This window comes from Octopus sinensis, linkage group LG14, assembly GCF_006345805.1.
Source record: "Octopus sinensis linkage group LG14, ASM634580v1, whole genome shotgun sequence".
Classification (NCBI taxonomy): Eukaryota; Metazoa; Mollusca; class Cephalopoda; order Octopoda; family Octopodidae; genus Octopus; species Octopus sinensis.
In genome coordinates, this window is record NC_043010.1 from 35,272,631 (window position 1) to 35,290,130 (window position 17,500).

Below are 17,500 nucleotides of genomic sequence, written 5' to 3' on the forward strand. Positions count from 1 at the left end.
TGGTGGTGGTGGTGGTGGTGGTGGTGGTGGTGATGGTTGGTTGTAATGTTGGTTATGGTGCAGTTGGTAATAATGGTTATGATGATCGCAATAATGGTGATGATGGCAATGAAATTGATGGTAGATGGTTGGGTGGATATAGAGAGGGAGGGAGAGACTGATAACAGCTGTAGAGAGGAGGATGGCGGTGGTAGTAGTGGTGGTGATATTGCTGGTGGTATTTAATGTGGCACAACGATGGGGATGTTAATGATGCTGGTCATGATAACAATTTTTTTTTTAGAGTGGGTGATGGTGATGATGGTGGGGAGGTCTATTATAGTAGTGTTGATGATGGTGGTGATGTTACTTATGCTGGAAGTCATGGAACAATTGGTTGTTTTTTTTATTACATCACAGTGGTGGTGATGAAGATGGTGGTGGTGGTCATCATCATCATCATTATGATTGTGGTGGTCATGGTTGTGGTCATGGTAGTAGCAGTAGTGAAAGCAGTGGTGATTACTTGGTAGTGGTGGTGGTGGTGGTGGTGGTGGTGGTGGTACTGCTGCTGGTCATGATAAATAGTGTTGGTGATAGGGGTGGCAGTGATGTAAAATCTGTCATTGTTCTTAATCAAGATAAATGTATATCCATTACATCATATTATCCAATATATTAAATCATATTATATAATGATATTGAATTATGGCAGTGATAGAGAAATAGACATGGTGAGAGAAACTCGAATACATGATTTAGTATTTAACCCCTCTGTTACCGTATTTCCACTGAAGGGAGACAAAATACTTTAACAGTTAATTTTGAATATAATAAAGAATTTAGTAAAATAACTTTCTCAATAAGCTAGTATTCTGTTCTTGAGCAAGACACTTTATTTCACATTGCTCCAGTTCACTCAGCTGTAGAAATGAGTCATGATATCATTGGTGCCAAGCTATATTAGCCTTTGTCTTTCCATTGGATAACATCAGCAGCATGGAGAGGGGAGGCTAGCATGTATAGGCAACTGTTGGTCTTCCATAAACAACCTTATTCAGACTTGTGCCTCAGGGGGTAACTTTCTAGGTGCATTCCCATGCTTATTCATGGTCAAGCGAGGTCTTTACTCTTTTAGAGCATAAATAAGCATGTAATTTTGATGGTTTCAATTCAGATCACTTTAAAACTGGTTGTTTGTATCACAGGACCAAGGGGATAAAGTTTTGCTTTTCTACATTTCACACAGACTTTGTTAAGAAGATTGATGAATAGGAGAAAATTACATATAGGCAAGCACAAAGACAGCTAGATAAGTAGTTGGCTAGGTAAAAGGGCAAGTATGTCAGTAGGTAATTAACAGGTGTGAAGATAGCTAATGAGATAAATTGTACCCACCACTATAAGGAGCATAAGTATGTAGGTAGGATCATAGGGCAAACAACTAAATGATAACTAAAACCACTTAAGCTACTATTGACAACTATATCGATAGATATCACAGACATATAGAGTATCTTAATATACTTAAAATTAATAAGCATTTCCTGTGTTTGTATGTGTGTGAATGTGCACACAGACATGTGTGTATGTGTGTGTGTGTATGTGTGTGTGTATGTGTGTGTGCAGTAGCATGAATATGTGTGCAACTCCATAATCAAATCCGTATTATTGTTTCATTCAGATTTGTCATTAATATCTGTTAATTGCCACCTGAACAAGCACATGGTGTGAAACTTGGAATAGCAATGGAATGAAGCATGCACACACACATGCGCAAGCATGTATGTATGTTTGTATATAGGTGCTGGTGTGGCTGTGAAGTAAGAAAACATTTCTTTTCAATCATATGGCTCCGAGTCCAGTCCCACAGCATGGAACCTTGGTCAAGTGTCTTCTACTATACCCTCAGGCCAACCAAAGCCTTCTGAGTGGATTTTCCATGTGTGTGTGTGGGGGGGGGGGTATGTGTACACCAGTTTGAGTCAAAAGTTTGTTCATATTTCCACTGATTTTTAGCAACTTGTATTTCCAACTTATATCATTAATTTGAAACAACTTGTTGACCAACCATTGATGCATTGTTTGTTCCTTATTTTCATATATGTCATATAAACATTATTCTTTATTTTAAATCTTTGATAATGAGTGGGGAAAAACTAGAGTCATTTACATTACCTGTAGAAAAAAAAAAACTAGAACAGCAACAAAAGAAATTAATGATGTGGAAAGCCCAGGAACTGTCAAACATGTGGCACAAAACTGGTTCAGACATTTCAAGGAAGGTGACACCAACCTCAAAGACAAACCAAAGTCAGGGAGACCGTCTGCTGTAGAAGAGAGGCCTTGTTTGAAATGATTGAACAACAGCCAAGCACAAGCACTCCTAAATTGTCAGCAGAACTTGACCCTTCACAAAGCACCATCAATCAACACCTCCATAAGCTCAGCCTTGTGAAACAGGTGCTGTCGTGAAGCTTCCCATGAATTGACCAATGGCCAGGTTCAATGATGTGTGAACATTTGCAAACAACTGCTGGCAAATCCTCGAGATGCCTGGTTTGGGTGTCAAACTGTAACTGGGGATGAAAAATCAATCTTTTTTTGTAATCCTAATATGAGGAATCAGTGGCTTTGTTTCACACAGGCTTCAGGACCTGTTGTCAAACAAGAGCAGTTTGAGCAAAAGGTCATGTCATGTGTTTGGTGGAATTCTCTAGGAGTGTTTCACTTTGAGCTTGTCTCAAATGGTCATGTTGTGAATAGTAACCTTTATGCTCAACAACTGCATATAAAATGCTTTGAAAGCCCACTACATATACAATGAAAGCCCACTGCATATACAATGCCTTGAAAGCCCACTACCTAGCATTGCTCAATCAAAACCAAGCACTCCTACAGCATGACAATGCCCCAGTACAAACTGCCAATTTGACCAAGTGAAACTTAAGGAATTAGAGAGGCTCGAAGTGCTTTCTCATCCTATCAATAGTCCAGACCTTGCAATATCAGATTACCACTTTTCCCAAGTTGTGGCTCATTTCCAGCACAGACAGAATTTGAACAATGGTATAAGCATAGAATTGAGCTTCTGGCACATTGATAGCAATAGACAATAGAATATGATGGGATATATTTTGACAAATAAATGCTTTCCATATGTAATTTGTTTGAACTATTAATTAAAGCTTTAAATACAAAAAAAACTTTTGACTCAACCTGGTGTGTGTGTGTGTGTGTGTGTGTGTGTGTGTGTGTGTAAAGTAAATATTATCTTGTGCAATGTATCCTTCTCTTTTTAACATAATAGGATGTCATTTGAAAGAGATTTGGCTGCTTTGTCTAAAAGATCGAATGACCCCGCTCCCCATATACAGACTTAGTAGTAGTAATAGTAGTAATAGCAGCAGCAGCAGCTGTCCATTTAGTAACCAAATCTTCTTTGATATATCTCTGAAAGCCATTGCAGTTAGTCAAATTAGTAACTTATCTGCTGAGAAACTGGTGAACTCACCTCCCCCTACCATACACACACACACAGACGCTACATATACATGTACACTTGTAAGCACATGCATGAAAGCACACATACATATACACACACACACACATGTACATGCACATTGATATACACACACACACAGAGTAAAATATCTGTCAGTTTCCCCCTTTTCAGTATGAATTTACAATTCATGAATGTTTCCATCACACCACTACCACCACCTCCCACTACAACCACCATTACCGGAACTCCACCGCCACCACCGTCAAACTTATCAGCCCAAACGCTATCTGGCATTCCATTGATTACAACAATGAGAGTTCCCGTTGATCCGATCAATGGAACAGCCTGCTTGTGAAATTTAATGTGCAAGTGGCTGAGTACTTCACAGACACATGTACCCTTAATGTAGTTCTCAGGGAGATTCAGTGTGACACAGAAAGTGACAAGGCTGGCCCTTTGAAATACAGGTACAACTTATTTTTGTGAGCTAAGTGGACTGAAGCAATGTGAAATAAAGTGTCTTGCTCAAGGACACAGCATGCTGCTAGGAATTGAACTCACAGCCATGAACTGAATACCCTAACCATTAAGCCATGTGCCTTCACCCTAACACTAATACCACAATTGTTAACACTACTAGAACTCCCCGCACTTATACTGCTAACATCACCAAGAGAACAAGAAAACCCAAGCTAATGAAGGAATCTCTAAATCAGGCAGGGACAATCTTTTTCAGAGATGTGGGCCACTTACGACATGGCTCATCAACAAGTGCGTTGCACTACTAAAGAAAAGTTCAAGGTACCATTCAGAAAGTCCTGTGGGTTGCAGTTTGCCTGTGTCTATGCAAAATGCTTATACAACCTGCTAGTAATAGCAGCTGAATCTCCTTTCTGTCACCAATCCTCACCTGTTTCAATCACAGTAATATTTCCACATGGCTGGGTATGTTTTCATGAAAAATTGGATATGAATGATGCCACTTGAATGACAGTGATACTTGTCTATGACTATCACATGACCTTAAGACATGGAGGCACAAACATACACACATAATTACACACACACACACACACACATATATATATATATATATATATATATATATATATATATATATATATATATATATATGTATGTATGTATGTATACAAACACACACACATATTTAGAATGGGCTTCTTTCCTTTTTTCATCAAGCACATCCACTCTCAAAGCTTTGGTCAGCCTGGAGCCATAGCAGAAGACACCTGCTCAAGATGCCATGTGATGGAACTGAACCTGAAATCACATGCTTGGGAAATGAGTTTCTTAACCACACAGTTACACCTGCAACTCTCCAAATGTACTACTTACAAATTATTAGAAAATGAGGGAAGACAACAAGATTCAAATTAGGTTTTTGTTGATCTGCAGTGGAAAGCTCTACCAAGTTACATCAAAACACTCACATTATCAACATAACTTGTATAATCTTACAATACCACAACACATTACCACAACCAATATCTTAACACTACTGTGGCTTAGAAAGCTCATGGTTAAGTGGTTAGGGTATTCAGTTCATGAATGTAAGGTTGTGAGTTCGATTCCTTGTGGGGTGACATCTCCTTGAACAAAACACTTTGTTCAAGCCCACTTAACCCTTTCGTTACCAACCTGGCCGAAACAGGCTCTCTCTCTGAGTTCAAATGTCATACTTTCATAAGTTTTGAATTAAATTCTTCCACCAAACCTTAGTCACAATTTATGTTCCTAATACTAGCTTAGTGATAACTAAGTTATTTTACTAAATTCTTTGTTATATTTAAAATAATTGAAAGAAACACAGAGCATCTCATTATAAATACAGTAACGAAAGGGTTAATTCACAAAAATGAGTTGTACCAGTATTTCAAAGGGCTAGCCATGTAACATTCTGTGTCACACTGAATCTCCCTGAGAACTACATTAAGGGTATGTGTGTCTGTGGAGTACTCAACTACTTGCACATTAAATTCACAAGCAGGCTGTTCTATTGATCGGATCAACTGGAACTTTCAATGCCAGATAGTGTTAGGGCTGATAACTTTGATGGTGGTGGGGGTATTAGTAGGCTGTTCTGTTCATTGGACCAACAGGAACCCTCATCATTGTAAGTGACAGAAGGCCAGTTTACTATGACTTAGTGGTTAGGATGTTGGACTCATTATTGTGAGATTGTAGTTTCAATTCCTGACCCAGGCAACATGTTGTGTTCTCGAGCAAAGCACTTCATTTCATGTTGCTCCAGTCCACTCAGCTGGTAAAAATGAGTAATCCTGCAACAGACTGACATCAAGTCCAAGGAAGAATATATAACCAAGAGAAACCAGAAAACCAACCCTATGCTCCTTACAGTGTAATGGTGACTAACCACCAGCACCACACTACCAATAACACTACAACAATCATACTTTACCATAACCATACCTAATATTTTACACTACAACTCCATCATCAATACCACCACTATTACTATGAGTTCTACTACAACCAAACAGCTCGGACTGTTTGGTCATGTTGCGTGGTTTTCCAAGTTGGATCCTGAGTATTGTGTTCTCATCTCCGAAGATCTGGTTGAGGTGATGGCCCATGTTGGAGGGCCACATGGTCACATGGAAGTATCTCGCTGAGATGGGGACTAACTGGGAAACTGCTCAGAGGGTCACCAGAACAACCCATGTAAACCCCTATAAATGGTGGATGCAATGGTGCATGCCCACCCCCACCCATACCCAACCTGGCTACTACAGCTATGAACACCACCAACACTATAACAATTACACACACACACACATGCACACCTAATTCATTCTACCATATCATTGCAACTCAACCACATATACTACCACCAATACCATCACCATCATAATCATTGTCCTTATTGTATCATTCTTACATGAAACATCATTATTGCAACCACCTCTACCTTCACATCCTCACCACTGCCACTGTCAGCATCGAAACCCATCACCACAGCTACCACCACCACCACCACCACCACCACCACTATCATCATCATCATTATCATCAACAGCAATGCCCGCAACCACTGTAAGCCTTATCTGCAAACCACAGCACCTTCCCATCACCACCAACATCAGTGCCACTGTCATCATTATCGACAAACAACAACAACCACCACCACCACCTAAGCCACCACCAACGGTACCACATCAACACACAGTCCCACCGCCATCTCTGCCATCACCTCACCAACACCACTGCTATCACCATACACAGTATTTCCTATCCAATCTTTAAATGTCTCCTAGTCACCACCTTCTCCCTTCCTTCTTTTTTTTTTCACTTCCGCAAGTGACAAGACCTCTGTTCCCCTCTGCATGTGTGCACATATTTGTGTGTGTGTGTGTACATTATATATACATACATACATACATACATACATGTTTGTATGTGTGTATGTATCTGAGTACAAAAGTATATGTGTAATTGCATGTGTATATATATACATACATACACACATATATACATTTTATATATATATATATATATATATATATACACACACACACACACACACACATACATTATATTATATATACATATACATACATAACATACACACACATATGCACTTACACATGCGCACACGCACTGACAGACAAACATACACTACACATCTTTTCCTTTTCTCTTAAATCAATGTAATGAAACCTGTGTGTGTGTGTGTGTATGTGTTATTATCATTCACTGAAACTTTATCACTGAATGAGCTACCACAACAGTCTGGGTTTTAGAAGGATGGATGGTAGAGTAGAAGGTATGTTATCAAGACTGCTGACATGAATGAATGAATGAAATAATGAATGAATGAAATAGTAAAAAAAAAAAAAAAAGGAAGAAGGAAAGTAAGGGCAAAAATTATACTTTTCATTCCCTGTATTTATCCTTTTGTCTCCAGTTAAGTTAACCCAACAGCAACACAGAGAACCCATGTTGTGTTGTTTCTGTCTAGTCCTAGAAAACATCCCTTTTCTAGGACTAAACAGAAACAAAACAACAAGAACAACAAACAACATCACTGTACCACTATTGTCTTCATCACTTTTACCAACACTATCATCCATTGGTGCCATCTCTCACAAAACGTTTCTTCCACATAATTCATAACTATTGGGTTAGTGCATAGTTATTGCAGCTTTTTTTCAACAAATTTTTATTCAATAAAAACAATAACATGTAACAAAAACATCTTTAAATGATTATTCCGGAGCATATTCACCATCTACTTTAATGCTTCCCATTTGCTTGGCAGACGGTCAGACGGTCATTTAAAGATGTTTTTGTTAAATATTGTTATTGTTTTTGTTGAATAAAATTTGCTGAAAAAGAGCCCCAATACTTATGCACCAAACCAATATCTTAATTTCCAAAGTTAAGAGGTGGAGTTAGAAATCTTATTCTTTTTATTTTTTCTTTGTTTCTTTTACTAGTTTCAGTCATTAGACTACAGCCATACTAGGATACTGCTTTGAAGAATTTTTTTTTTAACAAATCAACCCCTGTACCATTATATCAGCCTGGTACTTATTCTACTAGTCTCCTTTGCCAAGCCGTCAAGTTATAGTGACTGTATCTTAATTGGTTTATGTGAGGTGTCTTAAAACTTTTGCACAGCCATTTTTGGTGGTCATCTCACATCTTCCTCTCTCATTCAGAACCCCTGCTACAAAATATAATGATTAGGTATGGAAATGACTCCAACAAAGCCAATGTTTCATCTGTAAAAAACACAGTTTGAAACATCCACTTATAAGTTGGCAATTAGTAGAAATTTACAATAGTTAAAAGTGGTCGAAGGGTTTTACACACAAATCAAATAAGAGTACAGAAAGAACCAAGTCAACAGAACGCAGGACAAGTTTATTTTTTTGCTTTGTTTTTTTTCTCAGTGACTCTTTGTTTAATCCCCATATCAGTCATGACCAAGCAGACATCCAATATATTCATGCTGTGATCATCCCATTCAGAAGTATTAAGAGAGTACTGTGTAATCCAAGGAGATTCGGATATTTCTTGCAGCTAAGTAGAGGGACCCACTCCTGTCTCATGTAAGTGTGCATTTTCCAGAAATTGAACTCAGGCTGCCTGTATGAGACAAGCAAGATTTCTACCAGTGAACCATTGCTGGTTTAGTCTAGAGGAAGGGGTTGTACCTTTGACCATCACAGACCCACTGAAACTGGTGAGATTGATTAGATTGGTGATAACTGCATTAAAAACATGGGTGGAGAAGAAATTCCAGAGGGTCAATGCTCAATGGAGGAAGGATTAACACAAAGTGATTAGTGTAAAACCTGGGAAATACAGCGGTGATGAGAGGAGAGATGAGTGAGTCAGGCAACATAGGTAGAGGTGGTATAAGGATATGGTTTGAGATAAGTTTTCTAGTTATTATTGTTACCTTTATCTTTTATCTGTTTCAGTCATTGGACTGTGACCAAGCTGGAGTACTGCTTGGAAGAAATTTTCAGTCAGATGAATTGATCTCAGTACTTTATATTTTAAGCCTGGTACTTATTCTATTGGTCCCTCTTACCAAACTGCTAAGTTACAAGGACATAAACACACCAACACCAGTTGTCAAGTGGTGGTGAAGGACAAACACAGACTATAAGATACATACACACTCACTCACTCACTCACACACATACACACACTCACACATACACACACACACACACATGCACGTGCGTGCACACACACGCACACGCACACACACACAACAGGCTTCGTTCCATCTACATCTACCAATCCACTCACAAGTTCCAGGTTCAGTGGGACCGAACCTGGAGCCATGTGGTTGGGAAGCAAACTTCTTACTATACAGTCATGCCCGTGCCTATCTTTGAAGAGGAAAGAATTTTTGTTTTTTAAATATTTACATCTGTATCATGTTTCAGTTAGTTTGATCTCCGGTTGTCACCAGATCTATTTATATCTAGATACGCACATGGTCCAAGACTGGAATTACACAAGGGAACTTAATTCTAAACTAATAACATTATTACCTGCTAGATTTATTACTTAGTTAAGTTACCTACTAACTGGCATTCCATCAGCTATGACGATGAAGATTCCAGTTGATCCAACCAACGGAACAGCCTGCTCCTGAAATTAACATGCAAGGGGCTGAGTAGTCCACAGAAGCATGTACCCTTAGCATAGTTCTCAGAGAGATTCAGCATGATGCAGAATGTGACAAAGCTCGCCCTTTGAAATACAGATACAAGGGGTACTGAAAAGTTCCTGTCTTGGGGTGAAAGAAATTACAGGAGGACCAGTTCATTGTGATTTTATTCAACATATTCCCCTCTCAGATTCACACACTTATTGCAGCAGCCCTTCAGTTTTTCTAAGCCTTGTAAAAAGAAATCAGAGGGTTGGGCCTCCAACCAGGCTTTTCATGATACCTTTAAAGTCAGAAACTTTTCGGCACCTCCTCGTACTACTTACTTTTGCCAACTGAATGGACTGGAGCAATGTGAAATACAGCATCTTACTCAACACACCACTCATGTCCATATAAACATGAGCTGAATACACTAACCACTAAACTATGCCTTCACTATTACCTACTAGGGAATTCATTAAATAGTTATAACAAGTTATGCTCCATCATTTACGACAATGGGAGTTCCTGTTGATTCAATCAATGAAAGAGCCTGCTCATGAAATTAACATGCAAGTGACTAAGCACTCTACAGTAGTTCTCAGGGAGATTCAGTACAACACAGAATGTGACAAGGCAGGCCATTTGAATTACAGGTATAACTCATTTTTGCCAGCTGAGTGGACTGGAGCAACATGAAATAAATAATTTGAACAAGGATATGAAACACCACCAGGAATTGAACTTATGACTTAATGAAACATCACCAGGAATTGAACTTATGACTTAATGAACAGGGTCCAAATACACTAACCACTAAGCCATGCCCCTTCACTATTACCCTACTAGGCAATTTATTAAAAAGACTCCGCCGGTTACGACGACGGGGGTCCCAGCTGATACGATCAACGGAACAGCTTGCTCGTGAAATTAACGTGCAAACGGCTGAGCATTCCACAGACACGTGTACCCTTAACGTAGTTCTCGGGGATAATCAGCGTGACACAGAGAGTGACAAGGCTGACCCTTTGAAATACAAGTACAACTCATTTTTGCCAGCTGAGTGGACTGGAGCAACGTGAAATAAAGTGTCTTGCTCAAGGACACAACGCGTCGCCGGGAATCGAACTCACAACCTTACGATCATGAGCCGAATGCCCTAACCACTAAGCCACGCGCCCTCACGGCAATTTATTACATACTTATAAAACATAAAGAATAAGACATCTAATGATGATTGAAGATTAAATTAGTCAGTCTAGCATAAATATAAATATTGAAAATCTTCCCTCTCAAAAGGTTAGCTTAATAGTCTGATAAATCACTGTATCATATTCTCCCTCTATAATCCACCAGCGTGATAGCACAAGCTGTGTTTATCACTACAAAAGCAGCAGAGAGGATCTATTCTCAGATTATGAATCTTCTCTACCCTAAGTTATATTTCTTTCACTATTTTATATCCAATTTTGCATACTTATAAACAAGTGTGAGGATAGATGAATAGTACGTCTCAGACCAATTGTTTTTACAGCTGAATGCTTTTTACACTACTAACATCTTGACTGAGAAGTAGGTGGGATTTTCTTGTTTTTATATATATATACACACACAGATAGATAGATAGATAGATAGATAGAGGCGCAATGGCCCGGTGGTTAGGGCAACAGACTCACGGTCATAGGATCGCGGTTTTGATTCCCAGAGCAGGCGTTGTGAGTGTTTATTGAGTGAAAACACCTAAGGCTCCATGAGGCTCTGGCAGGGGGGGGGCATCCCTACTGTTGGTATGTTTATGTCCCTATAACTTAGTGGTTCAGCAAAAGAGACCAATGGAATAAGTACTAGGCTTACAAAGAATATGTATTGAGTCCCACAAATTTCTCTCACTCTTTCTTCTGTTGGCCTGCTCGCTTAGCCAGCGGGGTGGCGTCATTTGAAGGCTAAAACAATGCAAAGCGCATTGTGACCAGCGATGTGTAGCAACATCTGATAGCCTGGTCGGTCACGGTGATCATGGTGATATATTTATATATATATATATTACTTAATTTTTGTTTGTTTTGTTTTCCATCAGTCATATAAACTGGAACAAGTTATGTGTGTTACTCAGGAACAATACTGGTAAGATGTGAACTTATGACCACATGGTCTGTAGTTGTCACATTAACCTCTTCTTTGATACATTTTAAAGTAATCTATTGTCTTTAGATTGCTGCTATCATTCCAGCTTCCTCACTTCTAGACATATGTAATGTTTTATAAATAGTTAATTATGTTATTCAGAGATATCTTCTACTTTATTTCAAGAATCAATCATACAAGTCATCATTCACTGATAGAGTGTGTGTGTGTGTGTGTGTTGTCAGAGACCTCCTATATACTAAGGATATGCTTTAAGCTCACACTCAGTAGAAGACATGCTGATGATAATGGGCTTCTCTCGTGCATGTATTGCACTGCATTTGGACTCAATACTTATTCTTTGTAAGCCTAGTACTTATTCTATTGGTCCCTTTTGCTGAACCGCTAAGTTACAGACACACAAACACACCAGCATCGGCTGTCAAGTGATGGTGGGGAGATAACACAGACACACAAACACACACCAGCATCGGCTGTCAAGTGATGGTGGGGAGATAACACAGACACACAAACACACACACACACACACACATTATATATATATATATATACATATATATATGACAGGCTTCTTCCAGTTTCCGTTTACCAAATCCACTCACAAGACTTTGGTCAGCTCGAGGCTGTAGTAGAACACACTTGCCCAAAGTGCTATGCACTGGGACTGAACCTGGAACCATATGCTTGGGAAGCAAGCTTCTTACAACATAGCCAATCCTGCACCTATCTTCTCATTCATTTTTTACTTGTTTCAGGCATTTATACTGTGGCCATGCTGAGGCACTGCCTTGAAGGATTTTAGTCAAACAAATCAACAAACTTTTTTCTTTATCTTAAGCCTAGTACTTATTCTATCAAACTGTTTTGCTGAACAACTAAGTTACAGGGTTGTAAACAAACCAACACTGGTTGTCAAGTGGTGGTGGAGAGACAAGCACAGACATACACAAACATAAATATATATATATATATACATGATGGGCTACTTTCTGTTTCTGTCTACCAAATCCATTCACAAGGCTTTGCTCAGCCCAAGGTACCACACAGCGGGACTGAACCCAGAACCAGATAGCTGGGAAGCAAACTTCTATTCTGGCCCCTTCTCTCATGCATTAACCCTTTGTCTCCTACCATAAAGTGATCTTCCTTTTTACTGTAACATCACTCAGTACTGGTAGCATGAAATAAAAAAACCAAGCACCCAGTATATGCTGTGAAGTGATTGGCATTAGGAAGGTCATTCAGCCATAGCAATCATGCCAAAGCTCAAGACCCACAAGATCCAATCAAACTGACCAACACATGCCAGTATGGACCACAGTTGTTAAATGCTGATTTGCTGTGCTCAAGAAGACCCATCCTGGTGAAGAAGATTGGCTTACAAGAGTCCTTTGCTGGTGCCACGTAAAAAGTACTCATGCAGGTGCCATGTAAAAGCACACGTATTGGTGCCGTGCTAAAAGCATCCAGCACACACTATAAAGTGGTTGGTTTTAAGAAGGGCATCCAGCTGTAGAAACCAAGCCAAATCAGACTGGAAGCTGGTGCAGCTCTCCAGCTTGCCAGCTCTGGTCAAGCTGTCCAACCTATGACAGCATGGAAAACAGATGTTAAAGGGTGATGATGATGACGATTTTATATATACCTATATATGCATGTATATGTACATATATGTATGTATATATGCATATATATTATTTATATTATTATATGATCAAACGCCACGCATCCATTTCCAAGTAAGTTTTATATTGATAATTCTGATGCACACTCTACAACTATCACTATTCTCCCTCTCTTATTCTTCTTTCTTTCTATTTTTCTCTCTCACCCTTTCTCTAATTCTTCTCCTCCTCCTTAACTGTTCTCTTTCTCTCCCTCTCTCTCCCACACTCTTCCTCCTTGACTCTCTCGTTGTTCACACATGACCAGTGGCTATCTTTCTTTCTTCCCCTTGCCTTACAAGAGACAAGACACACTTTTGCCTGTCTCCTGTCAAAGCTCATTTCTCCAGTGTTCACCACTTCACCTCATTATGGCTTAACAACGCTTACCGTTTGTTTTTACTGTTTTGTTCTTACTGTCCTGTTTTTGTTACCACTTTAACCCTCTGCAAATCCTAAATTTCATTTAATTTGCTTTGCAGGGAACGACTGTTTTAACAAAGTCACATCTTGTCCCAATGTTCAAAATGCGGAGTAGATAAAACAGGGGACAACTGATGAAGGGATTGTTCTTTATGTCGCCTGTCTCATTTCTCTGTTTCTTTCATTGTTCGAAAAAGTTCGTTTTCCATGTTTTTGTTTTTTTTATCTCCTCATTTTTCATTTTGTTCACGTTTTTTTGATGTCCTGTACCCATATATGCATGTATATATAGGTAGGTACATTTATGTATGTATATATACATATATATATTATTTATATTATTATATATAAGGACATGTGTCGTTTCACACATGCATATACACACCACGGACTTCAGTCTCTGCCTACCATATTTGCTCACAAGGCTGCAGTTGGCCCATATGTGTGTGTGTGTGTGTGCATGTGTGTCCATGTATGTGTGTGTGTATGCACATATAACACACACACACATATATACATGTCTTCACAACACAGTTCTTTCAAAACTCTGTGACCCTAAATAGTAGTGCTTTATAAATGTTAATGTTTAATCTATAATATTTATTCATTTGTACCAATTTATCCCCCAGTTAAGCAAAGACAGTAATATGCCATTTCTAAATGAAGGGTGTGACACAAAACACACATCCAATCACACACATAGAACAAAACCCTTCAAAATGAAATATCAACAAAATAAAAAAAAACACCAATAATCCCCCACCTTTTCAAAAAAAGCATAGCACTCCCCTTTAAAAGATCATACACCCTCTAAAATATAAAGTGAAATATAAACAACAAACACCCTTCAAAATAAAGCAAGAAACCCCCTTTTTTTTATAAAAAGTAAAAAATATAGTGATGGGTTCCCTTAAAAAAAAGCAACAAACCTTTTTAAAAGAAAAGTATATATATAACAAAATAACCAAAAAAATTTCAAAATTATAAGAAGAAAAAAAGACTGAAAAAAAGATTCAAAACAATGAAACAAACAGCATAGAACATGAAAATATAAATGCACTTTCGCGCTTACGTTGACAGAACCATGACAACAACAACAACTACAATCACTGCGTGACAGAATGGAAACTAGTTCCCACACTATTAGAAATGACAGTGAAAGCAGAGGAGAATGTTTGACATTTCCACCAATCTACAAGCACAGACATTTTGAAGTGTGACAATGTAAATAGGGGGTTAGTATAAAGAGTTGCTAACAGACAGACAAGTGGAGTTAATAAAGAGAAGAGGAGATTAATAGGTAAATGGTATTTATTGAATCACAGAGCAAACAGCCTGAACCAATAAGATATTAGACAATCATATGGAGAGGTCAACTGTTTTTTACTGTGTCACTGGCAAAATTATGTTTTTCTCTAAAGCCAATACAGGTTGTTAACTCTAAACCAGTCCACCTAACTGGGGGGTGGGGAATGTATTACTGTGTAAGTTCAACTGACAGCTGTTAGCAGGGGCAGCACTGTAAAATTAAAGAGTGTTCTGTTAACTTGCAGTCATATTCAACTGTACTTGTAAGTTAAGTTTGGAGAGACACTGGTTCTAGCAAACAGATTTGCTTCCTAGATACCTGGCATAAAGATGAGTAACGAGGGAACCTGCACAAGGTCACTAGTCCTGCTAGAAATAGCAACAAAATTATCTCCTAAAATATTGACGCTATACAATTTTCAAGGATGGTTTTGAAATCAAGAGAAAAAAATTATCTTAGAAACACCAAAAACATTTAGAGAAGCAAAACTTGTGTTACCCAGCGTTATATTTTGACTCACTCAGATCTAACCTTTTAACATCAGGTTAGATGCTGAACAATGACCACATGAAGAAAAATAACCAGAGAATCACTGTGTGGTAATTCTACCAGCTAAAAATAATAGCCAAATCTCTCAAATCACACCATATTACCATAAAAAAAATAGAACTGGACAAGATAAACCTGGATATACAAAATGATGGGATGGTCACAGATGGAACATATCTGGCTGTCAGTCTGCTCAACCAATGACTACACAAAGACGAAGTCTACTGTGGCGACCTTTTGGCCCAACAGGCTGTGGGACTTGCAATTTACTGCACCAGATATTATCATCATTCCACAAGAAATGCTTTGTAGCTAAGTCAGGGTATCCACATGGTGAGGAGGTTAATGTGTTGCTGATCCAGCCAATCTGTGATCAAAGACATTCCAGTCTTGACCATCCAGAATCACATTACTTAATATGTCCTTCCACTTTCCTTAGAATACATTATCTTGTGCTTCACTCTAAATAACTTTGCTTTATTGCAATGTTATTAATATTGTTGTTGTGAAGGTGGCGAGCTGGCAGAATTGTTAGCACACTGGGCAAAATGCTTAGTGGCATTTTGTCTGTCTTCAAATTCTGAGTTCAAATTCCACCAAGGTTGAATTTGCCTTTCAACCTTTCAGGGTCGATAAAATAAGTACCAGTCAAGCACTGGGGTCAATGTAATTGACATACCCCTCCTCCAGAATTGCTGGCCTTGTATCAAAATTTGAAATCAATATTATAGTTGTTGTTTTTAGCCCATGGTCAGCTCTGGTCAAGCAAGTCTATGACCAAAAGGTACTGCAACCCTAATCATCCTGGCTTTTCAAACATAGCTTGTTTTTTGTTTTGTTTTTTTCTCGGGCAATATTATCCTGTCTTTTATTTGGATATAGACTATCAGAGAATACATTATTCAATGTGTTCTTTCTTTTCCCAAAAAGCAAGAGGGAAATAGGGTGTGATTTGGGGCAAATTTGGATGTTGTTCAGATTCCTCTTTAGCATAAGTTCTCTGATTCTGGGAGGAAAAATGTGGGCAGGGAAGACAAGTATAGGTGGGGAGGAGGGTTATTGTTGTGAAAGTGATGGGAGAAGAACAGATAGGCATACTGGGTGGGTTTAGGTCAGGCTGATATAAAGCTTGTTAATTCAGTAGAGCTGAAACCATGAAAGTAGTGAGAGCAGAGGCAGTATAGTGTCAGTAAACTTTGAAGTTCAAATTTCAGTTCTAAGAAATCTCATGCCCCTCAACACAAACAGACAATCAGTCTCTGTTGATTCTGTCTGTCTGTCTGTCTCTCTTCCACGAACAAATCCTAATGATTTTGGTTTAGGTAAACCATCCAGAATTTTATTAATCTGACATTTCACATCCCTGCTCTTCCATTACTCCATGCAATTTTTGTAGAAATTGCAAGCTCTCAATTATTCATTGCAAAAAAAAAAAAAAAATGAAAAACAAAAGGAAAAATGAAAACGAATGGAAGAATACCCCCCCCCCCCACAAGTTCTAAAAGCAATACTTACAAAGACGCGCCATCGTTTCCAGAACAAAAACATAACACAGACACCAATTGTAATTACCTGCAATATGTGAAAACTTAAATATTAGTTTCTTGAAGAACAAGTTGACAAGTGCACACATACAAGCATTCATATATATAAATGCACACAAATACATACATATACTAATACACATATAACAAATGCATGTATACACACACACACCACACACAACTGCGGCCAAATCCACCCCAGGACTTATTCTTTGTAAGCCTAGT

The 17,500-nt window shown here is 38.5% G+C and overlaps 1 protein-coding gene across 1 annotated transcript in view; it reads right to left on the minus strand.

Annotated features, from left to right (window-relative positions):
• Positions 1-17,500, minus strand: part of LOC115218929 — a 121,094-nt gene that overhangs the window by 34,619 nt on the left and 68,975 nt on the right. The window contains exon 2 of the mRNA XM_029788946.2: positions 17,247-17,303. Within this exon, the coding sequence (XP_029644806.1) occupies positions 17,247-17,303 (57 nt within the window). The remainder of the gene's footprint in view (positions 1-17,246; positions 17,304-17,500) is intronic.